Source organism: Aphelocoma coerulescens, unplaced genomic scaffold (genome assembly GCF_041296385.1).
Source record: "Aphelocoma coerulescens isolate FSJ_1873_10779 unplaced genomic scaffold, UR_Acoe_1.0 HiC_scaffold_186, whole genome shotgun sequence".
NCBI classification, from domain to species: domain Eukaryota; kingdom Metazoa; phylum Chordata; class Aves; order Passeriformes; family Corvidae; genus Aphelocoma; species Aphelocoma coerulescens.
Genome location: NW_027183534.1, coordinates 129,262 through 156,462, shown reverse-complemented (window position 1 = coordinate 156,462; position 27,201 = coordinate 129,262). Strand labels below are relative to the sequence as shown.

General features: G+C 59.6%; 1 protein-coding gene across 1 annotated transcript; it reads right to left on the bottom strand.

The window, feature by feature from the left end:
* Positions 1-1,395: 1,395 nt before the first annotated feature.
* Positions 1,396-27,201, bottom strand: F11R (F11 receptor). Its single transcript, XM_068998895.1, has 9 exons — positions 27,088-27,201; positions 21,656-21,712; positions 20,081-20,194; positions 17,567-17,710; positions 15,377-15,579; positions 10,352-10,454; positions 7,116-7,227; positions 3,994-4,042; positions 1,396-1,971 (listed from the first exon to the last, which is right to left on the bottom strand). Exons 1-9 carry the CDS (start codon positions 27,173-27,175, stop codon positions 1,936-1,938), a joined length of 906 nt encoding a protein of 301 aa, XP_068854996.1. The 5' UTR covers positions 27,176-27,201; the 3' UTR covers positions 1,396-1,935.

Below are 27,201 nucleotides of genomic sequence, written 5' to 3'. Positions count from 1 at the left end.
ACCAACCCCTGGGAGTGCCACCAACCCCTGGAGGTATCACCAACCCCAAAGTGCCACCAATGCCACCAACCCCTGGAGGTGCCACCACCCCAAAAGTGTCACCAACCAACCCCTGGAGATGCCACCAATCCCCAGGAGACCTCTGCTCCCCCCCCCCCCCAATCCCCAGGGGAAACTGAGGCAGGAGACCCCCCCCAAACCCCTCTGAGACCCCCCCCACAACCGCTGGACCCCCTCCCTGTCCCCCCTCCCCCACTCCGGGCAGTGTCGGGGGGTCCCCCCGGGGTGTCACCGATAATCGGCCACCGTGTCCCCTCCCCCTCCCCGGGCCGGGGTCCCCCCCCGCCCCCCGCCCGTCGCTGCTGCTTAACGTAGACCCCGCAATTAACGCGGCCCCCCCTCCCCCCCCGCGCCGGGGCAATTAGTGCCACTAATTAAAGGTGTCAGTAATGAGGAAGGAGCGGGACCCCCCCCACCCCCCCCACCCCGGGACCGCCCCCCGAAGCCGCCCCTCCCCCTCCCCCAGGGGGGGGGTCCGAGCTCGGGTTGGGGGGGCGGGGGGTGGGGGAGGGGGGGGAGGGGCAGAGGTTCAATAAAGGTGACGTCGATGGAGGGGACGGGGCTGCTCCGCTGGCGGGGGGGTCCCCACGGTGTCCCCAATGTCCCCTCAGCCCCCAGGGACCCCCTCGACATCCCCCAGGGTCCCCTCATGGTCCCCAGGGACCCCCCAATGTCTCCTCAATGTCACCAGAGACCCCCCCCCCAAATATCCCCCAAGTGACTCCCTAATGTCCCCTCAATGTCCCCAGAGATCCCCCAATGTCCCCACGGTGTCCCCAATGTCCCCTCAGCCCCCAGGGACCCCCTCGACATCCCCCAGGGTGCCCTCATGGTCCCCAGGGACCCCCCAATGTCCCCTCAGTGTTGCCAGAGCCCCCCCCCCGCCGATGTCCCCAGTGTCCCCCCAGTGTCCCCCCAATGTCCCCCAGTGCCTCCTGAATGTTCCCAGACACCTCGATGTCCCCAAGAATGTCCCCTCAGTGTCTCTCAGGTCCCCCCAATGTCCTCCCAGGGTCCCCTCAGTGTCCCCAGGGTTCCCTTAGCATCCCCCCAAGGACTCCCCCAATGTCCCCTCAATGTCCTCCAGGGTCCCCCCAATGTCCTTCAGGGTCCCCCCAGTGTCCCCTCAATGTCCCCAAGGCTCCCTCAGCGTCCCCAAGGGCTCCCCCAATGTCCCCCCAATGTCCTCCAAGGTCCCCCCAATGTCCCCCCAATGTCCTCCAGGCCCCTCCCAGCATCCCCAGAATCCTCCCAGTATCCCCCCAGTGTCTTCAGGGACCCCCCAATGTCCCCCCAATGTCCCCAGCCCCCCCCCCCCGATGTCACCACACCGAGTAAAGGACACAGGTTTATTTCCAGTACCCACCCCCCACCCTCCCAGTACAGGGTGGGCACTGGGACCAGTGGGACACGGGTCCCCAGATGGTGGCACCAGCCCCACCCCCTCCCAGAGCCCCCCTGGGGACAAAGAGGGGACGGGGGGGGGGGCAAAGGGGGGGTGAGGGGGACGAGGGGGGGGACAAAGGGGACGGGGAGGATGAAGGGGGGACAAAAATGGGGGACAGGGAGGGGGACAAGGGGAGGATGGGAGGGGACAAGGGGGGACAAAGGTGGAGGACAAGGGGGGACAATGGGGGACAAAGGGGGGGACAAGGGTGGGAATAAAGAGGGGACAAAGAGGGGGACAAGGAAGAGCCAGGGGGACAAGGAGGGGACAAAAGTGGGGACACGGGGACCCCCCCCCCCCCAAGTTCCAGAGGCAGCGGCAGCGAAGGCACCGGGCGAGGCATAAAAAAAAAAAACGGCGTCGAAAATCCCGTGGGAATTCCAGGAATTGGGAAAAAGTGTCCGGAGGGGGGGGCGGGGGGGGCGACTTCACACCAGGAACGAAGAGGTTTGCTTGAACTCGCCCTGTGGGGACAGGGGACAGCCATGGGGACAGGGATGGGGACAGGGATGGGGACAGGGAGGGGGAAAGGGATGGGGATGGGACAGGGATGGGGATGGGGATGGGATAGAGGGGACAGGGATGGGACAGGGATGGGGACAGGGATGGGGACAGGGACGGGGACAGGGATGGGGACAGGGATGGGGACAGGGATGGGGACAGGGATGGGATAGAGGGGACAGGAATGGGGAAAGGGATGGGACAGGGATGGGGATGGGGACAGGGATGGGGACATCGATGGGGACAGCCAGGGGGGACAGGGATGGGACAGGGATGGGGACAGGGACAGGGATGGGGACATCCATAGGGACAGCCAGTGGGACAGGGTCAGGGATGGGACAGGGATGGGGACAGCCAGGGGGACATCGATGGGGACAGCCAGGGGGACAGGGACGGGGATGGGGACAGGGATGGGGACATTGATGGGGACAGGGATAGGGACAGGGATGGGAACAGCCATGGGGACAGGGACTAGGACACTGATGGGGACATTCATGGGGACAGGGACATCGATGGGGACAGGGATGGGGACAGGGATGGGGACAGGGATGGGGACAGTGACAGGGCGTTAAGGGGGCCATTCATGGCGACAATAACAGGACAGTAACGGGACATTCATGGGGACAGCAATGGGGACACTGAGGGACATTAACGGGGACAGGGAGCCCCGTGACCCCCTCCCTTCACCCCCACCACAGGGACATCAATGGGGACCCAGGGACATCAATGGGGACATCGATGGGGACATCAATGGGGACATCAATGGGGACATCACTGGGGACATCACTGGGGACATCACTGGGGACCCGGGGACATCAATGGGGACATCAAAATGGGGACATCAATGGGGACATCAATGGGGACCCAGGGACATCGATGGGGACATCAATGGGGACATCAATGGGGACATCAATGGGGACATCAATGGGGACCCGGGGACATCACTGGGGACATCACTGGGGACATCACTGGGGACCCAGGGACATCACTGGGGACATCACTGGGGACATCAATGGGGACATCAATGGGGACCCAGAGACATCAATGGGGACATCAATGGGGACATCAATGGGGACCCAGGGACATCACTGGGGACATCGATGGGGACATCAATGGGGACATCACTGGGGACATCACTGGGGACATCACTGGGGACATCACTGGGGACCCAGGGACATCAATGGGGACCCAGGGACATCACTGGGGACATCACTGGGGACATCACTGGGGACATCAATGGGGACATCAGTGGGGACATCAGTGGGGACCCAGGGACATCACTGGGGACATCACTGGGGACATCACTGGGGACATCACTGGGGACATCAATGGGGACATCAGTGGGGACATCACTGGGGACCCAGGGACATCAATGGGGACATCACTGGGGACATCACTGGGGACATCAATGGGGACCCAGGGACATCACTGGGGACATCACTGGGGACATCAATGGGCACATCAATGGGGACCCAGGGACATCAATGGGGACATCAATGGGGACATCACTGGGGACATCAATGGGGACCCAGGGACATCAATGGGGACATCACCGGGGACATCACTGGGGACATCACTGGGGACCCAGGGACATCACTGGGGACATCGATGGGGACATCAATGGGGACATCACTGGGGACATCACTGGGGACATCACTGGGGACCCAGGGACATCACTGGGGACATCACTGGGGACATCACTGGGGACATCAGTGGGGACATCAGTGGGGACCCAGGGACATCACTGGGGACATCACTGGGGACATCACTGGGGACATCACTGGGGACATCGATGGGGACCCAGGGACGTTAACAAGGACACAGTGACATCACTGGGGACACCGTCACCTCCCACCACCCCTGCCAAGGGACACTGGGGACACCGGGGTGTCCCCCCCACCCCACCACCGGGGTGTCCCCATTGTGTCCCCCCCAGGGTGGTGGCAGGTCCCTGTGGTGTCCCCACGGTGTCCCCACGTCCTCACCTCGCTGCGCCTCGAGGGTTGGCTGTAAATCACCTTCTTCCCGCTGGCACTGCGGGAAAATCGGGATTGGGATGTGCCACCCCCTCCGGGTCCCCTCTGTCCCCACCGGGGGACACCCCAAGGGACCGAGGGGACACCGGGGTGACACCAAGGGGACACTGGGGGGGTGGGGTGGGATCACCCAGGAGGAGGAGGAGGAGGTGGCGCTGGTGTCACTCACTCTGTTTTTTCTGGAAAAAAAAAGGAACAAAAATGGGATCAGGGAGGGCTCAGGGAAGGGGGGATATGGGGGGGGGACACTTTGGGGACATTGGGGGGGACATTAATGGGACACGGGGACATTCACGGGGACATTGGGATATGAGGCCATTCCTGGGGCTGGTGGGAACGTCAGGGGGACATTCCCAGGCCATTCCTGGGTCATTCCCGGGGTCATTCCTGGGTCATTCCTGGGGTCATTCCTGGATCATTCCCAGGGTCATTCTTGGGGCCGTGGGGCCATTCCCGGGGTCATTCCCAGGCCATTCCCGGGGTCATTCCAGGGTCATTCCTGGATCATTCCCAGGGTCATTCCCAGGCCATTCCTGGGTCATTCCTGGGGTCATTCCCGGGGTCATTCCCAGGGTGATTCCTGGGGCCATTCCCGGGGTCATTCCTGGGTCATTCCTGGGCCATTCCCAGGGTCATTCCCAGGGTGATTCCTGGGGCCATTCCCGGGGTCATTCCCGGGCCATTCCCGGGGTCATTCCCGGGGTCATTCCTGGGTCATTCCTGGGCCATTCCTGGGTCATTCCTGGGCCATTCCTGGGTCATTCCCAGGCCATTCCTGGGTCATTCCCGGGGTCATTCCCAGGGTGATTCCTGGGGCCATTCCCGGGGTCATTCCCGGGGCCATTCCCAGGCCATTCCTGGGGCCATGGGGTCATTCCTGGGGTCATTTCCAGGCCATTCCTGGGCCATTCTCGGGGCCATGGGGCCATTCCCAGGGCCATTCCCGGGGCCATTCCTGGGCCATTCCCGGGGTCATTCCCAGGGTGATTCCTGGGGCCATTCCCGGGATCATTCCCAGGCCATTCCTGGGTCATTCCTGGGTCATTCCTGGGTTATTCCCAGGGTCATTCCCAGACCATTCCTGGGTCATCCCTGGGGTCATTCCCGGGATCATTCCCGGGGTCATTCCCAGGCCATTCCTGGGCCATTCCCAGGGTCATTCCTGGGTTATTCCTGGGCCATTCCCAGGGTCATTCCCAGGGTCATTCCCGGGGCCATTCCCGGGGCCATTCCCAGGCCATTCCTGGGGCCATGGGGTCATTCCTGGGGTCATTTCCAGGCCATTCCTGGGCCATTCTCGGGGCCATGGGGCCATTCCCAGGGCCCTTCCCGGGGTCATTCCCAGGGCCATTCCCAGGGTCATTCCCGGGGTCATTCCCAGGGTCATTCCCAGGCCATTCCTGGGTCATCCCTGGGGTCATTCCCGGGATCATTCCCGGGGTCATTCCTGGGTCATTCCTGGGTCATTCTCGGGTCATTCCTGGGCCATTCCCGGGGTCATTCCTGGGTCATTCCTGGGCCATTCCCGGGGTCATTCCTGGGGTCATTCCTGGGTCATTCCCGGGGTCATTCCCAGGGTGATTCCTGGGGCCATTCCCGGGGCCATTCCCAGGCCATTCCTGGGGCCATGGGGTCATTCCCGGGGTCATTCCCAGGGCCATTCCTGGGCCATTCCCGGGGTCATTCCTGGGGTCATTCCTGGGTCATTCCTGGGTCATTCTCGGGTCATTCCTGGGTCATTCCCAGGGCCATGGGGCCATTCCCGGGGTCATTCCCAGGCCATTCCCAGGGTCATTCCCGGGGTCATTCCTGGATCATTCCCAGGGTCATTCCCAGGCCATTCCCAGGCCATTCCTGGGTCATCCCTGGGGTCATTCCTGGGCCATTCCCGGGGTCATTCCTGGGTCATTCCTGGGGTCATTCCCAGGGTCATTCCCGGGGTCATTTCCGGGGCCATTCCCAGAGTCATTCCTGGGTCATTCCCAGGCCATTCCTGGGTCATTCCTGGGGTCATTCCTGGGCCATTCCTGGGGTCATTCCCGGGGTCATTCCCAGGCCATTCCTGGGTCATCCCTGGGGTCATTCCCGGGATCATTCCCGGGGTCATTCCTGGGTCATTCCCAGGGTCATTCCTGGGTCATTCCTGGGTCATTCCCAGGCCATTCCTGGGTCATTCCTGGGGTCATTCTCGGGTCATTCCCAGGCCATTCCCAGGGTCATTCCCGGGCCATTCCCGGGCCATTCCCAGGCCATTCCTGGGTCATTCCTGGGTCATTCCTGGGTCATCCCTGGGGTCATCCCTGGGGTCATTCCTGGGTCATTCCTGGGCCATTCCCGGGGTCATTCCCAGGGTGATTCCTAGGGTCATTCCCGGGGTCATTCCCAGGGTCATTCCCAGGCCATTCCTGGTCATTCCCAGACCATTCCTGGGGTCATTCCCAGACCATTCCCAGTCCATTCCTGGAGTCATTCCCACACCTCTCCCAGACCATTCCTGGTCATTCCCAGACCACTCCCAGTCCATCCCAGACCATTCCTAGTCCATCCCAGTCCATTCCTGGTCATTCCCAGACCACTCCCAGTCCATCCCAGACCATTCCCAGTCCATCCCAGTCCATTCCTGGTCATTCCCAGACCATTCCCAGTCCATCCCAGACCATTCCTAGTCCATCCCAGTCCATTCCTGGTCATTCCCAGACCACTCCTAGTCCATCCCAGACCATTCCCAGTCCATCCCAGTCCATTCCTGGTCATTCCCAGACCACTCCCAGTCCATCCCAGACCATTCCCAGTCCATCCCAGTCCATTGCTGGTCATTCCCAGGGCCATTCCCAGACCATTCCTGGCCATTCCCAGACCATTCCTGGTCATTCCCAGTCCATTCCCAGTCCATTCCCAGTCCATCCCCAGTCCATCCCAGTCCATCCCAGTCCATTCCCAGTCTATCCCAGTCCATTCCCAGACCATTCCCAGCCATTCCTGCTCATTCCCAGACCATTCCTAGTCCATCCCAGTCCATTCCTGGTCATTCCCAGTCCATTCCCAGTCCCTTCCCAGTCCATCCCAGTCACTCACTGCTGAAGTAGCCGCGCCTGTGGGCGAACCAGATCCCGAAGCCGGCGAGCGCCAGGACCAGGAGCAGCAGCACCACGGCGGCCACGATCCCGCCCACGTTCACCTCACCTGCGGGAAAAGGGGATCGGGATGGGATCCAACGGGATCAGGGGGATCCCAGCACGGACAGGGGGAATCCTGGGGATCCCGGATCCAAATGGGGCTGGGATCGGGGTTGGATCCAGTGGAGGGGGTGGATTCCAGCAGGGAGAGGGGTCCCAGTGGGAATTTTGGGATTCCTGGATCCAAACAGGGCTGGGATCGGGGTTGGATCTGGATGGAGGAGGGGGAAACTGCCAGGGAGAGGGGTCTGGGAAAAAAATGGGAAAAAAATGGGGGAAATGGGGGAAAAAAGGGGGGGAAAAGGGGGAAAATGGGAAAAAATGGGGTGGAATGGGGGGAAAAGGGGGGAAAAATGGGGTGGAATGGGGGGAAAAGGGGGGAAAATGGGGGGAATTTTGGGATTTCTGGATCCAAACAGGGCTGGGATTGGGGTTGGATCCAGTGGATGGGGTGGATTCCAGCAGGGAGAGGGATCCCAGTGGGAATTTTGGGATTCCTGGATCCAAACAGGGATGGGATTGGGGTTGGATCTGGATGGAGGAGGGGGAAACCGCCAGGGAGAGGGGTCTGGGAAAAAAATGGGGAAAAATGGGGGAGAAATGGGGGAAAAAAGGGGGGGAAAAGGGGGGAAAAAAGAGGGGAAAGGGGGGAAAAGGGGGGGAAAAAAGGGGGGAAAAAGGGGGGAATTTTGGGATTTCTGGAGCCAAACAGGGCTGGGATCGGGGTTGGATCCAGTGGAGGGGATGGATTCCAGCAGGGAGAGGGATCCCAGTGGGAATTTTGGGATTCCTGGATCCAAACAGGGCTGGGATCGGGGTTGGATCTGGATGGAGGAGGGGGAAATTGCCAGGGAGAGGGGTCTGGGAAAAAAATGGGGAAAAATGGGGGAAATGGGGGAAAAAAGGGGGGGAAAAGGGGGAAAATGGGAAAAAATGGGGTGGAATGGGGGGAAAAGGGGGGAAAAATGGGGGGGAAAAGGGGGGGAAAAGGGGGGGAAAAGGGGGGGAAAAGGGGGGGAAAAGGGGGGAAAATGGGAAAAAATGGGGTGGAATGGGGGGAAAAGGGGGGGAAAAAGGGGGGGAAATGGGGGGAATTTTGGGATTTCTGGAACTAAACAGGGCTGGGATCGGGGTTGGATCCAGTGGAGGGGATGGATTCCAGCAGGGAGAGGGATCCCAGTGGGAATTTTGGGATTCCTGGATCCAAACAGGGCTGGGATCGGGGTTGGATCTGGATGGAGGAGGGGGAAACCACCAGGGAGAGGGGTCTGGGAAAAAATGGGAAAAAATGGGGAAGAAATGGGGGAAATGGGGGAAAAAAGGGGGGGGAAAAGGGGGAAAATGGGAAAAAATGGGGTGGAATGGGGGGAAAAGGGGGGAAAAATGGGGCGGAATGGGGGGAAAAGGGGGGGGAAAAAGGGGGGGAAATGGGGGGAATTTTGGGATTTCTGGAACTAAACAGGGATGGGATTGGGGTTGGATCTGGATGGAGGAGGGGGAAACTGCCAGGGAGAGGGGTCTGGGAAAAAATGGGGAAGAAATGGGGGAAATGGGGGAAAAAAGGGGGGGAAAAGGGGGAAAATGGGAAAAAATGGGGTGGAATGGGGGGAAAAGGGGGGAAATGGGAGGAATTTTGGGATTTCTGGAACTAAACAGGGCTGGGATTGGGGTTGGATCCAGTGGAGGGGATGGATTCCAGCAGGGAGAGGGATCCCAGTGGGAATTTTGGGATTCCTGGATCCAAACAAGGATGGGATTGGGGTTGTAGTCAGTGGAGGGGGGTGGATTCCAGCAGGGAGAGGGGTCTGGGAAAAAAATGGGAAAAAATGGGAAAGAAATGGGGGAAAAAAGGGTGGAAAGGGGGGGAAAAAGGGGGGAAAAAGGAAGAATTTTGGGATTTCTGGAGCCAAATGGGGCTGGGATTGGGGTTGGATCCAGTGGAGGGGATGGATTCCAGCAGGGAGAGGGATCCCAGTGGGAATTTTGGGGTTCCTGGATCCAAACAAGGATGGGATCAGGGTTGGATCTGGATGGAGGAGGGGGGAAACCAGCAGGGAGAGGGGTCTGGGAAAAAATGGGGAAAAATGGGGGAAATGGGGGAAAAAAGGGGGGGAAAAGGGGGAAAATGGGAAAAAATGGGGTGGAATGGGGGGAAAAGGGGGGAAAAAAGGGGGGGAAAAGGGGGGGAAAAGGGGGGGGAAAGGGGGGGAAAAGGGGGGAAAATGGGAAAAAATGGGGTGGAATGGGGGGAAAAGGGGGGGAAAAAGGGGGGGAAATGGGGGGAATTTTGGGATTTCTGGAACTAAACAGGGCTGGGATCGGGGTTGGATCCAGTGGAGGGGATGGATTCCAGCAGGGAGAGGGATCCCAGTGGGAATTTTGGGATTCCTGGATCCAAACAGGGCTGGGATCGGGGTTGGATCTGGATGGAGGAGGGGGAAACCACCAGGGAGAGGGGTCTGGGAAAAAATGGGAAAAAAATGGGGGAAATGGGGGAAAAAAGGGGGGGAAAAGGGGGAAAATGGGAAAAAATGGGGTGGAATGGGGGGAAAAGGGGGGAAAAATGGGGTGGAATGGGGGGAAAAGGGGGGAAAAGGGGGGGAATTTTGGGATTTCTGGATCCAAACAGGGATGGGATCGGGGTTGGATCTGGATGGAGGAGGGGGAAACTGCCAGGGAGAGGGGTCTGGGAAAAAATGGGGAAAAATGGGGAAGAAATGGGGGAAAAAAGGGGGGAAAAAGGGGGGGGGAAAGGGGGGAAAAAATGGGGGGGAAATGGGGGGAAAAGGGGGGAAAAATGGGGTGGAATGGGGGGAAAAGGGGGGAAAATGGGGGGAATTTTGGGATTTCTGGAGCCAAACAGGGCTGGGATCGGGGTTGGATCCAGTGGAGGGGATGGATTCCAGCAGGGAGAGGGATCCCAGTGGGAATTTTGGGGTTCCTGGATCCAGCCAGGGCCGGGATCCAGCCCGGCTCTCCTTCACTCCCTTCGGGATCGGCTCCTCCCTCATCGCCGCCATCCCGGGAGACCACAGGGGGCTCATTAACATAATTAACGAGGCGATAACGAGGGCGGGGGCCGGGGAAAAGGGCTGGGAAAGGTGGGAACGGGATGGGGTCGGGTTCCTTACTGGCTTCCATGCGGAACACGTCGGATTTTTGGGGGGTCCCCACGTTGTTGGAGGCCTCGCAGTGATAATCGCCCGTGTCCCAGCCCCCCACGGGCTCAAAGACCTGGAAGGAGGGAGGGGGTCAGGGAAAAGGGGGAAAAGGGGGGGAAAATGGGGGGAAAAGGGGGGAAAATGGGAAAAAATGGGGTGGAATGGGGGGGAAAAGGGGGGGGAAATGGGGGAAATGGGGGGAAAAGGGGGGGAAATGGGGGAAAATGGGAAAAATGGGGGGGAAATGGGGGGAAAATGGGAAAAAATGGGGGGGAAATGGGGGGAAAATGGGAAAAAATGGGGTGGAATGGGGGGGAAAAGGGGGGAAGAGGGGGGAAATGGGGGGGAATGGGGGGGGAAATGGGGGAAATGGGGGAAAGTGGGGAAATGGGGGGAAAAGGGGGGAAAATGGGGAAAAATGGGGTGGAATGGGGGGGAAAAGGGGGGAAATGGGTGGAAAAAAGGGGGGAGAAATGGAAAAAATGGGGAAGAAATGGGGGGAAATGGGGGAAAAGGGGGGGAAAGGGGGAAAATGGGGGAAAAGGGGGGAAAAATGGGAAAAAATGGGGGAAAAGGGGGGAAAAATGGGGTGGAATGGGGGGAAAATGGGAAAAATGGGGTGGAATGGGGGAAATGGGGGGGAAAATGGGGGGAAATGGGGGGGAAATGGGGGGAAAAGGGGGGGAAAATGGGGGGAAAAGGGGGGGAAAGGGGGGGAAAAAGGGGGGAAAAATGGGAAAAAATGGGGGGAAAGGGGGGAAAATGGGGAAAAAGGGGGTGGAATGGGGAGAAATGGGGGGGAAATGGGGGAAATGGGGGGGAAAAGGGGGGGAAAAGGGGGTGGAATGGGGGGAAATGGGGGGGAAATGGGGGAAATGGGGAAAAATGGGGTGGAATGGGGGGGAAAAGGGGGGAAATGGGTGGAAAAAAGGGGGGAGAAATGGAAAAAATGGGGAAGAAATGGGGGGAAATGGGGGAAAAGGGGGGGAAAGGGGGAAAATGGGGGGGAAAAGGGGGGAAAATGGGAAAAAAAGGGGGTGGAATGGGGAGAAATGGGGGAAAAAGGGGGGAAAAGGGGGGGAAATGGGGGAAAATGGGGGAAAATGGGGGGAAAAAGGGGTGGAAATGGGAAAAAATGGGGAAGAAATGGGGGGAAATGGGGGAAAAAGGGGGGAAAATGGGAAAAAATGGGGTGGAATGGGGGGAAATGGGGGAAAAAGGGGGGAAAATGGGAAAAAATGGGGTGGAATGGGGGGGAAAAGGGGGGGAAATGGGGGAAAATGGGAAAAATGGGGGGGAAATGGGGGGAAAATGGGGAAGAAATGGGGGGAAATGGGGGAAAAGGGGGGAAAAAGGGGGTGGAATGGGGGGAAAAGGGGGGGAAAATGGGAAAAAATGGGGTGGAATGGGGGAAATGGGGGGGGAAATGGGGGGGGAAATGGGGGGGAAAATGGGGGGGAAAAGGAAAAAATGGGGGGGAAAGGGGGGAAAGGGGGGGAAAGGGGAGGAAATGAGGGGAAAAGGGAGGAAAAGGGGGGAAAAGGGGGGAAAATGGGGTGGAATGGGGAGAAAATGGGAAAAAATGGGGTGGAATGGGGGAAAATGGGCAGGAAAAGGAGAATAAAAAGGGAAAATAAAACAGGAAAAGGGAGAATAAAAAGGAGAAAAGGGCAGGAAAGGGGAGAGGAAAAGAGGGAAAATGGGTGAGAAAAGAGGAAAACTGGGAAAATGGGTGAGAAAAGGGAGAATAAAAAGGAAAAAGGGCAGGGAAAGGGAGAATAAAAAGGGAAAATAAAACAGAAAAAGGGAGAATAAAAAGGGACAAGGGCAGGAAAAGGGAGAATAAAACAGAAAATGGGTGAGAAAAGGGAGAGGAAAACAGGGAAAAAGGGCAGGGAAAGGGAGAATAAAAAGGGAAAAGGGAGAATAAAAAGGGAAAATAAAACAGGAAAAGGGAGAATAAAAAGGAAAAAGGGAGAATAAAAAGGGAAAAAGGGCAGGAAAGGGAGAATAAAAAGGGAAAATAAAACAGGGAAAGGGAGAATAAAAATGGACAAAGGCAGGAAAAGGGAGAGGAAAACAGAAAATGGGAGAATAAAAAGGAAAAAAGGGCAGGGAAAGGGAGAGGAAAAGAGGGAAAATGGGCAGGAAAAGAGGGAAAATGGGTGAGAAAAGGGAGAATAAAAAGGGAAAAAGGGCAGGGAAAGGGAGGAAAAAAGGGAGAATAAAACAGGAAAAGGGAGAATAAAAAGGGACAAGGGCAGGAAAGGGAGAATAAAAAGGGAAAATGGGTGAGAAAAGAGGAAAATAGGGAAAATGGGTGAGAAAAGGGAGAATAAAAAGGGAAAATAAAACAGGAAAAGGGAGAATAAAAAGGGACAAAGGCAGGAAAAGGGAGAATAAAACAGAAAATGGGAGAATAAAAAGGAAAAAAGGGCCGGGAAAGGGGAGAGGAAAAGAGGGAAAATGGGTGAGAAAAGAGGAAAACAGGGAAAATGGGTGAGAAAAGGGAGAATAAAAAGGAAAAAGGGCAGGGAAAGGGAGAATAAAAAGGGAAAATAAAACAGAAAAAGGGAGAATAAAAAGGGACAAGGGCAGGAAAAGGGAGAATAAAACAGAAAATGGGTGAGAAAAGGGAGAGGAAAACAGGGAAAAAGGGCAGGGAAAGGGAGAATAAAAAGGGAAAAGGGAGAATAAAAAGGGAAAATAAAACAGGAAAAGGGAGAATAAAAAGGAAAAAGGGAGAATAAAAAGGGAAAAAGGGCAGGAAAGGGAGAATAAAAAGGGAAAATAAAACAGGGAAAGGGAGAATAAAAATGGACAAAGGCAGGAAAAGGGAGAGGAAAACAGAAAATGGGAGAATAAAAAGGAAAAAAGGGCAGGGAAAGGGAGAGGAAAAGAGGGAAAATGGGCAGGAAAAGAGGGAAAATGGGTGAGAAAAGGGAGAATAAAAAGGGAAAAAGGGCAGGGAAAGGGAGGAAAAAAGGGAGAATAAAACAGGAAAAGGGAGAATAAAAAGGGAAAATAAAACAGGAAAAGGGAGAATAAAAAGGGAAAAGGGCAGGAAAAGGGAGAATAAAACAGAAAATGGGTGAGAAAAGAGGAAAATAGGGAAAATGGGTGAGAAAAGGGAGAATAAAAAGGAAAAAGGGCAGGAAAGGGAGAATAAAACAGAAAATGGGTGAGAAAAGGGAGAGGAAAACAGGGGAAAAGGGCAGGGAAAGGGAGAATAAAAAGGGAAAATAAAACAGGAAAAGGGAGAATAAAAAGGGAGAATAAAACAGGAAAAGGGAGAATAAAAAGGGAAAAAGGGAGAATAAAAAGGGAAAATAAAACAGAAAAAGGGAGAATAAAAAGGGAGAATAAAACAGGAAAAGGGAGAATAAAAAGGGAAAAGGGCAGGGAAAGGGAGAATAAAAAGGAAAAAGGGAGAATAAAAAGGGAAAAGGGAGAATAAAAAGGGAAAAGGGAGAATAAAAAGGAAAAAAGGGCAGGGAAAGGGAGAATAAAAAGGGAAAATAAAACAGAAAAAGGGAGAATAAAAAGGGAAAAAGGGAGAATAAAAAGGGAAAAAGGGAGAATAAAAAGGGAAAATAAAACAGAAAAAGGGAGAATAAAAAGGGAGAATAAAACAGGAAAAGGGAGAATAAAAATGGAAAAGGGCAGGAAAAGGGAGAATAAAAAGGGAAAAGGGCAGGAAAGGGAGAATAAAACAGAAAATGGGTGAGAAAAGGGAGAGGAAAACAGGGAAAAAGGGCAGGGAAAGGGAGAATAAAAAGGGAAAAGGGAGAATAAAAAGGGAAAATAAAACAGGAAAAGGGAGAATAAAAAGGGACAAAGGTAGGAAAAGGGAGAGGAAAACAGAAAATGGGAGAATAAAAAGGAAAAAAGGGCCGGGAAAGGGAGAGGAAAAGAGGGAAAATGGGCAGGAAAAGAGGGAAAATGGGTGAGAAAAAGGAGAATAAAAAGGAAAAAAGGGCAGGGAAAGGGAGAAAAAAAGGGAGAATAAAACAGGAAAAGGGAGAATAAAAAGGGACAAGGGCAGGGAAAGGGAGAATAAAACAGAAAATGGGTGAGAAAAGAGGAAAATAGGGAAAATGGGTGAGAAAAGGGAGAATAAAAAGGAAAAAAGGGCAGGAAAGGGAGAATAAAACAGAAAATGGGTGAGAAAAGGGAGAGGAAAACAGGGAAAAAGGGCAGGAAAAGGGAGAATAAAAAGGGAAAATAAAACAGAAAAAGGGAGAATAAAAAGGGAAAAAGGGAGAATAAAAAGGGAAAATAAAACACAAAAAGGGAGAATAAAAAGGGAGAATAAAACAGGAAAAGGGAGAATAAAAAGGGAAAAAGGGAGAATAAAAAGGGAAAATAAAACACAAAAAGGGAGAATAAAAAGGGAGAATAAAACAGGAAAAGGGAGAATAAAAAGGGAAAATAAAACAAGAAAAGGGAGAATAAAAATGGAAAAGGGCAGGAAAGGGAGAATAAAACAGAAAATGGGTGAGAAAAGGGAGAGGAAAACAGGGAAAAAGGGCAGGGAAAGGGAGAATAAAAAGGGAAAATAAAACAGGAAAAGGGAGAATAAAAAGGGGAAAAGGGCAGGAAAGGGAGAATAAAACAGAAAATGGGTGAGAAAAGAGGAAAACAGGGAAAATGGGTGAGAAAAGGGAGAATAAAAAGGGAAAAGGGAGAATAAAAAGGGAAAATAAAACAGGAAAAGGGAGAATAAAAAGGGACAAAGGCAGGAAAAGGGAGAATAAAACAGAAAATGGGAGAATAAAAAGGAAAAAAGGGCAGGGAAAGGGAGAGGAAAAGAGGGAAAATGGGCAGGAAAAGAGGAAAAAAGGGAAAATAAAACAGGAAAAGGGAGAATAAAAAGGGAAAAAGGGCAGGGAAAGGGAGAGGAAAAGAGGGAAAATGGGCAGGAAAAGAGGGAAAATGGGTGAGAAAAGGGAGAATAAAAAGGGAAAAAGGGCAGGGATGCCCCCTGGCACTGACCAGCTCGCCCGTGCTCGGGTCCAGGCTGTAGGAGGAGTTGCGGAAGGCGGGGCTGGATTTGGGGTCGGGGGGCAGCTCGGTGCCATCCTTGTACCAGCGGAAGGTGGGCGGGGGCGAGCCCTGGGCCTCGGAGCAGCGCAGGACCACCCGAGCCCCCACCGTGGCCGAGCTGGGCACGTGGGCCAGCGGCTTCCCGGGGGGCACTGCGGGGCAGGGAGAGCGATGGGCAGTGCCCGGACCCAGGGACAGGGATGGGCAGTGCCCGGACACGTCCCAGGGACAGGGAGAGGGATGGGCAGTGCCCGGACATACCCCCAGGGACAGGGATGGGCAGTGCCTGGACACACCCCAGGGACAGGGAGAGGGATGGGCAGTGCCCGGACATACCCCCAAGGAAAGGGAGAGGGATGGGCAGTGCCCGGACAGATCCCCAGGGACAGGGATGGGCAGTGCCCGCACACACCCCAGGGACAGGGAGAGGGATGGGCAGTGCCCGGACAGATCCCCAGGGACAGGGATGGGCAGTGCCCGGACACACTCCCAGGGACAGGGAGAGCGATGGGCAGTGCCCGGACATATCCCCAGGGACAGGGATGGGCAGTGCCCGGACACAGCCCCAAGGAAAGGGAGAGGGATGGGCAGTGCCTGGACACACCCCAGGGACAGGGAGAGCGATGGGCAGTGCCCGGACACACCCCAGGGACAGGGATGGGCAGTGCCCGGACACGTCCCAGGGAGAGCGATGGGCAGTGCCCGGACAGATCCCCAGGGACAGGGAGAGCGATGGGCAGTGCCCGGACAGATCCCCAGGGACAGCGATGGGCAGTGCCCGGACACACCCCAGGGACAGCGATGGGCAGTGCCCGGACACACCCCAGGAACAGGGATGGGCAGTGCCCGGACACACCCCAGGGACAGGGACAGAGATGGGCAGTGCCCGGACACACCCCAGGGACAGCAATGGGCAGTGCCCGGACACACCCCCAAGGAAAGGGAGAGGGATGGGCAGTGCCCGGACACACCCCAGGGACAGGGAGAGGGATGGGCAGTGCCCGGACACACCCCAGGGACAGCGATGGGCAGTGCCCGGACACACCCCAGGGACAGGGAGAGCGATGGGCAGTGCCCGCACACACCCCAGGGACAGGGACAGGGATGGGCAGTGCCCGGACACACCCCAGGGACAGGGACTGGCACTGCCCGGACACACCCCAGGGACAGCGATGGGCAGTGCCCGGAGCCACCCCAGGGACAGGGACAGGGATGGGCAGTGCCCGGAGCCACCCCAGGGACGGTGACCGGTGCCACCCGGAGCCACTCGGCCACAGGACGGGTCCCCCACAGCACAGGGACAGGGACAGCGATGGCACCACCCAGAGCCACTGGGACATGGGACATGGGACAGGGAGTGGCACTGCCCGGAGGCACCCGGGCACGGGACAGGGATGGGATGGAATGGGATGGAATGGGATGGGATTGGGATGGGATGGGATGGGATGGGATGGGATGGGATGGGATGGGATGGGATGGGATGGGATGGGATGGGATGGGGATGGGATGGGGATGGGATGGGATGGCATGGGATGGGATGGCATGGGATGGGATGGCATGGGATGGCATGGGATGGGATTGGGATTGGGATGGGATGGGGTGGGGTGGGGTGGGGTGGGGTGGGATGGGATGGGATGGAGTGGCATGGGATGGAGTGGAATGGGATGGGGTGGGATGGGATGGGATTGGGATGGAATGGGATGGAATGGGATGGGATTGGGATGGGATGGGATGGGATGGGATGGGATGGGATGGGATGGGATGGGATGGGATGGGATGGGATGGGATGGGATGGGGATGGGATGGGATGGGATGGGGATGGGGTGGGATGGGATGGGATGGGATGGGATGGCATGGGATGGCATGGGATGGCATGGGATGGGATTGGGATTGGGATGGGATGGGGTGGGGTGGGGTGGGGTGGGATGGGATGGGATGGAGGGGACAGCAGGGACAGCAGGGATGGTGTCCCTCCCCCAGGAAATGTCGGGACAAATCCTGGACCAGGAGGGGACGAGGACCAGAGCCAAGGCCAGGACCAGAGCCAAGGCCAAGGCCAGGGCCAAGGCCAGGACCAGAGCCAAGGCCAAGGCCAGGGCCAAGGCCAGGCTCAGGGATGGCGACACGGGGTGGCCTCACCTTGGACGATGAGGTTGACCTCGGACTTGGCGATTTGGCTACCATCCCCCACCACCTCGCAGATGTACTTCCCGCTGTCCTCCCGCGTCACCGACTGGAAACGGATGGACGTGCGCGAGAACTGGACACGCTCCCGGTACGGCTCTGGGGGGGGACACGGAGCTGGGACACCTCGGGGACACCCCCTGGACCCACAGGGACACCCCAATGTCCCCCCGGTATGGCTTTGGGGGGACACAGAGCTGGGACACCTTAGGGACACCCCATGGACCCACAGGGACACCCTGATGTCCCCCCAGTACGGCTCTGGGGGGGGACACGGAGCTGGGACACCTCGGGGACACCCCCTGGCCCCACAGGGACACCCCAATGTCCCCATGGGCACAGAGACCCCTGGATGGCCCCACAGGGACACCCCAATGTCCCCATGGGCACAGGGACACCCCAATGTCCCCCCGGTACGGCTTTGGGGGGGACACGGAGCTGGGACACCTCGGGGACACCCCCTGGCCCCACAGGGACACCCCAATGTCCCCATGGGCTCAGGGACCCCTGGATGGCCCCACAGGGACACCCCAATGTCCCCATGGGCACAGGGACACCCCAATGTCCCCCCGGTACGGCTCTGGGGGGGACACGGAGCTGGGACACCTCGGGGACACCCCATGGACCCACAGGGACACCCCAATGTCCCCATGGGCTCAGGGACCCCTGGATGGCCCCACAGGGACACCCCAATGTCCCCATGGGCACAGGGACACCCCAATGTCCCCCTGGTACGGCTCTGGGGGGGACACGGAGCTGGGACACCTTAGGGACACCCCATGGACCCACAGGGACACCCCAATGTCCCCATGGGCACAGAGACCCCTGGATGGCCCCACAGGGACACCCCGATGTCCCCATGGGCACAGGGACACCCCGATGTCCCCCCGGTATGGCTTTGGGGGGGACACGGAGCTGGGACACCTCGGGGACACCCCATGGACCCACAGGGACACCCCGATGTCCCCATGGGCACAGGGACGCCCCGATGTCCCCCCAGTATGGCTTTGGGGGGGACACGGAGCTGGGACACCTCAGCGACACCCCATGGACCCACAGGGACACCCCAATGTCCCCATGGGCACAGGGACCCCTGGATGGCCCCACAGGGACACCCCAATGTCCCCCCGGTACGGCTTTGGGGGGGACACGGAGCTGGGACACCTCGGGGACACCCCCTGGCCCTACAGGGACACCCCCTGGACCCACAGGGACACCCCGATGTCCCCCTGGCTCAGGGACCCCTGGATGGCCCTACAGGGACACCCCAATGTCCCCATGGGGACAGGGACCCCCCGATGTCCCCATAGGGACCCCCGATGTCCCCCTGGCTTAGGGACCCCCCGATGTCCCCATGGGCACAGGGACCCCCGTGGATTTGGAGGAGGGAAAATCGGGATTTGGAGGGGGGAAATGGGGATTTGGAGAGGGGGGAAATTGGGATTTGGAGGGGGGAAAATCAGGATTTGGACCCCCCGATGTCCCCCCAGGGCCCCCCCGGTGTCCCCCTGGCTTAGGGACCCCTCAATGTCCCCACAGGCACAGGGACCCCTCAATGTCCCCCTGGCTTAGGGACCCCCCGATGTCCCCATAGGGACCCCCCGATGTCCCCCTGGCTCAGGGACCCCCCGATGTCCCCATAGGGACCCCCCGATGTCCCCCTGGCTTAGGGGCCCCCCCAAAGTCCCCCTGGCTCAGGGACCCCCCGATGTCCCCCTGGCTTAGGGACCCCCCGATGTCCCCACAGGGACCCCCCGATGTCCCCCTGGCTTAGGGACCCCCCGATGTCCCCATAGGGACCCCTCGATGTCCCCCTGGCTTAGGGACCCCCCGATGTCCCCATGGGCACAGGGACCCCCCTGGATTTGGAGGGGGGAAAATTGGGATTTGGACCCCCCGGTGTCCCCCTGGCTTAGGGACCCCTTGGATGTCCCCACAGGGACCCCCCGATGTCCCCACAGGGCCCCCCCCGGTGTCCCCCTGGCTTAGGGACCCCCTGAATGTCCCCACAGGGACCCCCCAAAGTCCCCCTGGCTTAGGGACCCCCCGATGTCCCCATGGGCACAGGGACCCCCCTGGATTTGGAGGAGGGAAAATCGGGATTTTGGGGGGGGAAATTGGGATTTGGAGGGGGGAAAATCAGGATTTGGACCCCCCGGTGTCCCCCTGGCTTAGGGACCCCCCGATGTCCCCATAGGGACCCCCCGATGTCCCCACAGGGACACCCTGATGTCCCCCTGGCTCAGGGACCCCCCGATGTCCCCCTGGCTTAGGGACCCCCCGATGTCCCCATAGGGACCCCCCAAAGTCCCCCTGGCTTAGGGACCCCCCGATGGCCCCATGGGCACAGGGACCCCCCCTGGATTTGGAGGGGGGAAATTGGGATTTGGAGAGGGGGGAAATTGGGATTTGGAGGGGGGAAAATCAGGATTTGGACCCTCCGATGGCTCCCCAGGGCCCCCCCGGTACCTGTGAGCTCCCCCCCGTAGTAGAAGAGCACCAGGGAAGAGCCTTTCTGGAACTTCCACTCGATGCGGGGGTTGCTCCAGCTGGAGCGGAAGGCGGCGCACGGAATGTCCACGGCTGCGGAGAGGGAGCGGGGCCGGCCGGGAACACCGGGATCAGCCGGGAATACCGGGATCGGCCAGAACCGGGATCAGCCGGGAATACCGGGATCGGCCAGAACCGGGATCAGCCGGAAACACCGGGATTGGCCAGAACCGGGATCAGCCGGGAACACCGGGATCGGCCAAGAACACCGGGATCGGCCAAGAACACCGGGATCAGCCGGGAACACCGGGATTGGCCAGAACCGGGATCAGCCAGAACCGGGATCAGCCGGGAATACCGGGATTGGCCAGAACCGGGATCAGCCAGAACCAGGATCAGCTGGGAATACCGGGATCGGCCAGAACCGGGATCGGCCAGAACCGGGATCAGCCGGGAACACCGGGATTGGCCAGAACCGGGATCAGCCAGAACCAGGATCAGCTGGGAATACCGGGATCGGCCAGAACCGGGATCGGCCAGAACCGGGATCGGCCGGGAACACCGGGATCGGCCGGAAACACCGGGATTGGCCAGAACCGGGATCAGCCAGAACCGGGATCAGCCGGGAATACCGGGATCGGCCAGAACCGGGATCAGCCGGGAATACCGGGATCGGCCAGAACCGGGATCGGCCAGAACCGGGATCGGCCGGGAACACCGGGATCGGCCGGGAACACCGGGATTGGCCAGAACCGGGATCGGCCGGGAACACCGGGATCAGCCGGGAACACCGGGATTGGCCAGAACCGGGATCAGCCAGAACCGGGATCAGCCGGGAATACCGGGATCGGCCAGAACCGGGATCGGCCAGAACCAGGATCAGCCGGGAACACCGGGATCGGCCAAGAACACCGGGATCGGCCAGAACCGGGATCAGCCGGGAACACCGGGATCAGCCGGGAACACCGGGATTGGCCAGAACCGGGATCAGCCAGAACCGGGATCAGCCAGGAACACCGGGATTGGCCAGAACCGGGATCAGCCCGGAATGGGATCAGCCGGAACCGGGATCAGCCGGAACCGGGATTGGTCAGAACCGGGATCGGTCAGAACCGGGATCAGCCGGAACCAGGATCAGCCCGGAATGGGATCAGCCCGGAACCGGGATCAGCCGGAACCGGGATCAGCTCAGAACCGGGATCAGCTCAGAACCAGGATCAGCCCGGAATGGGATCAGCCAGAACCGGGATCACCCCAAACCGGGACCACCCCAAACCGGGATCACCCCAAAACCGGCACCACCCCAAACTGGGACCACCCCAAACCAGCACCACCCCAAACTGGGACCATCCCAAAACTGGGACCATCCCAAACCGGCACCACCCCAAAACCGGCACCACCCCAAACCGGCACCACCCCAAAACCGGGACCACCCCAAACCGAGCCCCTGTGATCCTCCCCAGGTGGAGCCCCCAGCCCTGGTTCCGGGGTGGCTCCCGGGATCCCCGGGGGTGACGGGGCCGGGTGACACCGGGGGCAACTGGGGCCACTCACGTTTGTGCTCCGGCACTTCCTTGTTCTCCGAGGTCACCTGGGCTCCGGCCAGCGCCGCTGCGGGAGGAAATCGGGGCCGGGAGGTCACCGGGAGCCTCAAGAGGTCACCGGGAGCCTTGAGAAGCCACCAGGAGCCTTGAGAAGCCACCGGGAGCCTCGGGGACGGTCACTGGGAGCCTCAGGAGGTCACCGGGAACCTCGAGAAGTCACTGGGACCCTCAGGGAGGTCACCGGGAGCCTCAGGAGGTCACCGGGAGCCTCAAGAGGTCACCGGGAGCCTCAGGGTGGTCACCGGGAGCCTCAGGAGGTCACCGGGAGCCTCAGGGACGGTCACTGGGAGCCTCAAGACGTCACTGGGAGCCTTGAGAGGTCACCGGGAACCTCGAGAAGTCACCGGGACCCTCATGGAGGTCACCGGGAGCCTCGGGGACGGTCACCAGGAGCCTGGAGAGGTCACCGGGAGCCTCAGGGTGGTCACCGGGAGCCTCAGGAGGTCACCGGGAGCCTCAGGGTGGTCACTGGGAACCTCAAGAGGTCACCGGGAGCCTTGAGAGGTCACCGGGAGCCTCAGGGTGGTCACTGGGAACCTCGAGAAGTCACTGGGACCCTCAAAATGTCACCAGGACCCTCATGGAGGTCACCGGGAGCCTCATGGAGGTCACCAGGAGACTCAGGGATGGCCACCGGGAGCCTCAAGAGGTCACTGGGAACCTCAAGAGGTCACCGGGAGCCTCAGGGAGGTCACCGGGAGCCTCAGGGTGGTCACTGGGAACCTCAAGAGGTCACCGGGAGCCTCAGGAGGTCACCGGGAGCCTCGGGGATGGTCACTGGGAGCCTCAGGAGGTCACCAGGACCCTCATGGAGGTCACTGGGAGCCTCGTGAAGCCACCGGGAGCCTCAGGGTGGTCACCGGGAACCTCGAGAAGTCACTGGGACCCTCAAAATGTCACCAGGACCCTCATGGAGGTCACCGGGAGCCTCAGGGATGGCCACTGGGAGCCTCAGGGTGGTCACTGGGAACCTCAAGAGCTCACCGGGAGCCTTGAGAGGTCACCAGGAGCCTCAAGAGGTCACCGGGAGCCTCGAGAAGCCACCGGGAGCCTGGAGAGGTCACCGGGAGCCTCAGGAGGTCACCGGGAGCCTCGGGAGGTCACTGGGACCCTCATGGAGGTCACTGGGAGCCTCAAGAAGTCACTGGGAACCTCAAGAGGTCACCGGGAGCCTTGAGAGGTCACCAGGAGCCTCAGGGAGGTCACCGGGAGCCTCGGGAGTTCACCGGGAGCCTCGAGAGGTCACCGGGAGCCTCAGGGTGGTCACCGGGAGCCTCGAGAAGTCACCGGGACCCTCATGGAGCTCACCGGGAGCCTCAGGGACGGTCACCGGGAGCCTCAGGGAGGTCACCGGTAGCCTCGGGGTGGTCACCGGGAGCCTCGAGAAGTCACTGGGACCCTCAAAATGTCACCAGGAGCCTCATGGAGGTCACCGGGAGCCTCAGGGTGGTCACTGGGAGCCTCAGGGTGGTCACTGGGAACCTCAAGAGGTCACCGGGAGCCTTGAGAGGTCACCGGGAGCCTCAAGAGGTCACCGGGAGCCTCAAGAGGTCACCGGGAGCCTCGAGAAGCCACCGGGAGCCTGGAGAGGTCACCGGGAGCCTCGGGACAGTCACCGGGAGCCTCGGGAGGTCACTGGGAGCCTCAGGGTGGTCACTGGGAGCCTCAGGGTGGTCACCGGGAACCTCAAGAGGTCACCGGGAGCCTCAGGAGTTCACCGGGAGCCTCAGGGACGGACACCAGGAGCCTGGAGAGGTCACTGGGAGCCTCAGGAGGTCACCGGGAGCCTCGGGAGGTCACTGGGAGCCTCATGGAGGTCACCAGGAGCCTCAGGGACGGACACCGGGAGCCTGGAGAGGTCACCGGGAGCCTCAGGAGGTCACCGGGAGCCTCAGGGACGGTCACCGCTCCCCACCCGGCAGCCGGAAAATCCCGTCCGGGCACCTCCCGCCCTGCCCAGTTATGTCCCAGTTTCTGTCCAGCTCCTGCCCAGCTCCTGCCCAGTTTCTGCCCAGTTTATGTCCCAATTTCTGTCCCAGTTTCTGCCCAGTTTCGCAGGAAACCAACCGGGAATGTCGCAATTCCCGGAGCTCCGAGTGGGTGGGGTACGGGGTCACCCCGGGGACACCCTGGGGACACCCCGGGGCACCCTGGGGGACACCTCGGGGACACCCTGGGGGACACCTCGGGGTCACCCTTGGGACACCTCAGGGACACCCTGGGGACACCCCCGGGACACCCCGGGGACACCTCGGGGACACCCTGGGGACACCCTGGGGACACCCCCGGGACACCCCGGGGACACCCTTGGGGACACCCTGGGGGGACACCTCGGGGACACCTCGGAGACACCTTGGGGACACCTTGGGGGACACCTTTGGGACACCCCGGGGACACCTCAGGGACACCCCCGGGGACACTTCGGGGTCACCCTTGGGACACCTCAGGGGACACCCTGGGGACACCCTGGGGACACCCTGGGGACACCCCGGGGCACCCTGGGGACACCTTGGGGGACACCTTTGGGACACGCCGGGGACACCCTGGGGACACTTGGGGGACACCCCCGGGGTCACCCTTGGGACACCTCAGGGGACACCCCCGGGGACACTTCAGGGACACCCCGGGGCACCCTGGGGACACCTTGGGGGACACCTTTGGGACACGCCGGGGACACCCTGGGGACACCCTGGGGACACCCTCGGGTACAACTCGGCGACATCTCAGGGACACCTCGGGGGACACCCTGGGGTCACCCTGGGGACCCTCGGGGACACCTCGGGGACATCTCAGGGACACCCTGGGGACACCTCAGGATCACCCTTGGGACACCCTGGGGACACCCTGGGGACACCTCAGGGGACACCCTCGGGGACACCTCGGGGTCACCCTTGGGACACCTCGGGGACACCCTGGGGACACCCTGGGGTCACCCTGGGGACACCTCGGAGACACCTTGGGGGACACCTTTGGGACACCCCGGGGACACCTTGGGGGACACCTTTGGGACACGCCAGGGACACCCCCAGGGACACCCTGGGGACACCTCGGGGACACCCTGGGGACACCCTGGGGACACCCTGGGGACACCCCCGGTGTCACCCCCGTGTCACCCCGGTGTCCCAGTGGGGCGTGCCCGGTGCCGCCGTTTGGCGCCGGTGGCTCATTCCAAGCGGGAATTGGCACCGGGAACGCCTCGGCCCCACCCTCCCGGGCCACCTTTGCACCCCCGAGCCGCTGCCAAGCGAAACCCGGGAGGGAAAAATGGGGATTTGGGGTGGGAAAAATGGGGATTTGGAAGGGGGAAAATGGGGATTTGGAGGGGGGAAAATTGGGATTTTGAAGGGGGAAAATTGGGATTTCGAAGGGGGAAAATGGGGATTTGGAAGGGGGAAAATGGGGATTTGGAAGGGGGAAAATTGGGATTTGGGGCGGGAAAAATCGGGTTTCGGAGGGGGAAAATTGGGGGGAAATTGGGATTTGGAGGGGGGGAAAAATCAGGATTTGGAGGGGGGGAATTGGGATTTGGAGGGGGGAAATTCGGGATTTGGAGGGGGGAAAAATTGGGATTTGAGGGGGGAAATTCGGGATTTGGAGGGGGGGAAAAATCGGGATTTGAGGGGGGGGGAATTGGGATTTGGAGGGGGAAAATGGGGATTTGGGGGCGGGAAAAACCCCAGGATCAGCTCAATCCCGACCCGTTTTGGGTCCAAATAAACCAAGATCAGGTTAATCCCGACCTGTTTTGGGTTCAAACCAGCCGGGATCGGGTTAATTCCGACCTGTTTTGGGTCCAAATAACCCAGGATCGGCTCAATCCTGACCCGGTTTGGGTTCAAATAAACCGAGATCAGGTTAATCCCAACCTGTTTAGAGTCCAAATAAAGCGGGATCGCGTTAATCCCGACCCGTTTTGGGCCCAAATAAACCAAAATCGGGTTAATCCCAAACTGTTTTGAGTCCAAATAAACCGGGATCGCGTTAATCCCGACCCGGTTTGGGCCCAAATAAACCAAGATCAGGTTAATCCTGACTCGTTTTGGGTCCAAATAAAGCGGGATCGGGTTAATCCCGACCCGTTTTGGGTCCAAATAAACCAAGATCAGGTTAATCCTGACTCGTTTTGGGTCCAAATAAACCAAGATCAGGTTAATCCCGACCCATTTTGGGTTCAAACCAGCCGGGATCGGGTTAATCCCGACCTGTTTTGGGTCCAAATAAAGCGGGATTGGGTTAATCCCGACCCGTTTTGAGTCCAAATAAACCAAGATCAGGTTCAATCCCGACCTGGTTTGGGTCCAAATAACCCAGGATCGGCTCAATCCTGACCCATTTTGGGTTCAAATAAAGCGGGATCGCGTTAATCCTGACCCGGTTTGGGTCCAAATAACCCAGGATCGGGTTAATCCCGACCCGGTTTGGGCCCAAATAAAGAGGGATCGCGTTAATCCCGACCCGTTTTGGGCCCAAATAAAGCGGGATCGGGTTAATCCCGACCGGTTTTGGGTTCAAACCAGCCAGGATCGGGTTAATCCCGACTCAGGCCAGGTCCAATCCAGGCGGGATCGGGTTAATCCCGGGATTGTTGGAACACAATGGAGAGGACAGGAAGGCCACCCCCGCCATTCCCGGCGCCGCTCCCGGTGCCGCCGCCACGGGAAGCGCGTCCGGATTCGCCCCCCGGGACCCCCCCCCCAAATTCCCGGGGGGCTCGGAGGGGTCGGGACCGGCTCATCCCGGTCCTGCTCGCCCGCTCCCGGCGCTCCGCGAGGTCCCTGGCGACTTTCGGGGCTCCCGGGGCCACTTCCCCTTCCCCTCCCGGCGACCTCAAGCCGGGGCATTCCGGGACTTTTCCCGGGGCTTTTCCCGGGGCTTTTCCCGGGATTTTTCCCGGGATTTTTTCCCGGGGGTCCCGGCAGTGCCGGTATCGGGACCCCCCCCCCCCCCCACCCCCACCCCCGGTACCACCGAGCCCCTCCCAGCACCGGCATCGCCCCCCAGGGACCTCCCGGTACCGGCACTGGGGGAAGGGGGGGTTCCCCATCCCCTCTCCGGTACCGGGAACCCCCCCCCCCCCCCCGAACCCTCCCCGGTACCTGAGGACCCCCCAGGACCGACCCAAAAGAACCCCCCCCCCCCGCTCGTCACGTGACCCTCGTTACCCAACGCCCCCCCCCCCTCCTTTCCCGAGCCCCCCCTGCCCCCTCCGGTCCTCACCGACCCCTCCCCCCCCCTTCCCGTGCCCCCCTCCGGTCCTCACCGACCCCTCCCCCCCCTCACCCCACACCGGAGCCCCCCGTGCCTCCCCCTCACGTGCCCCCTCCGCACCCATCAACCGAACCTCCCCCCCCCCCCTTAATTAATGACCCCTCCCGCACTCACCGAGCCCCCCCAGCAGCAGCAGCAGCAGCCGCAGGCCCCGCCCGGGCTCCCGGTGCCGGTGCCGGTGCCGCCGCTCCGCCGCCGCCATTTCGCCGCCGCCGCCCCGCGCCAGGT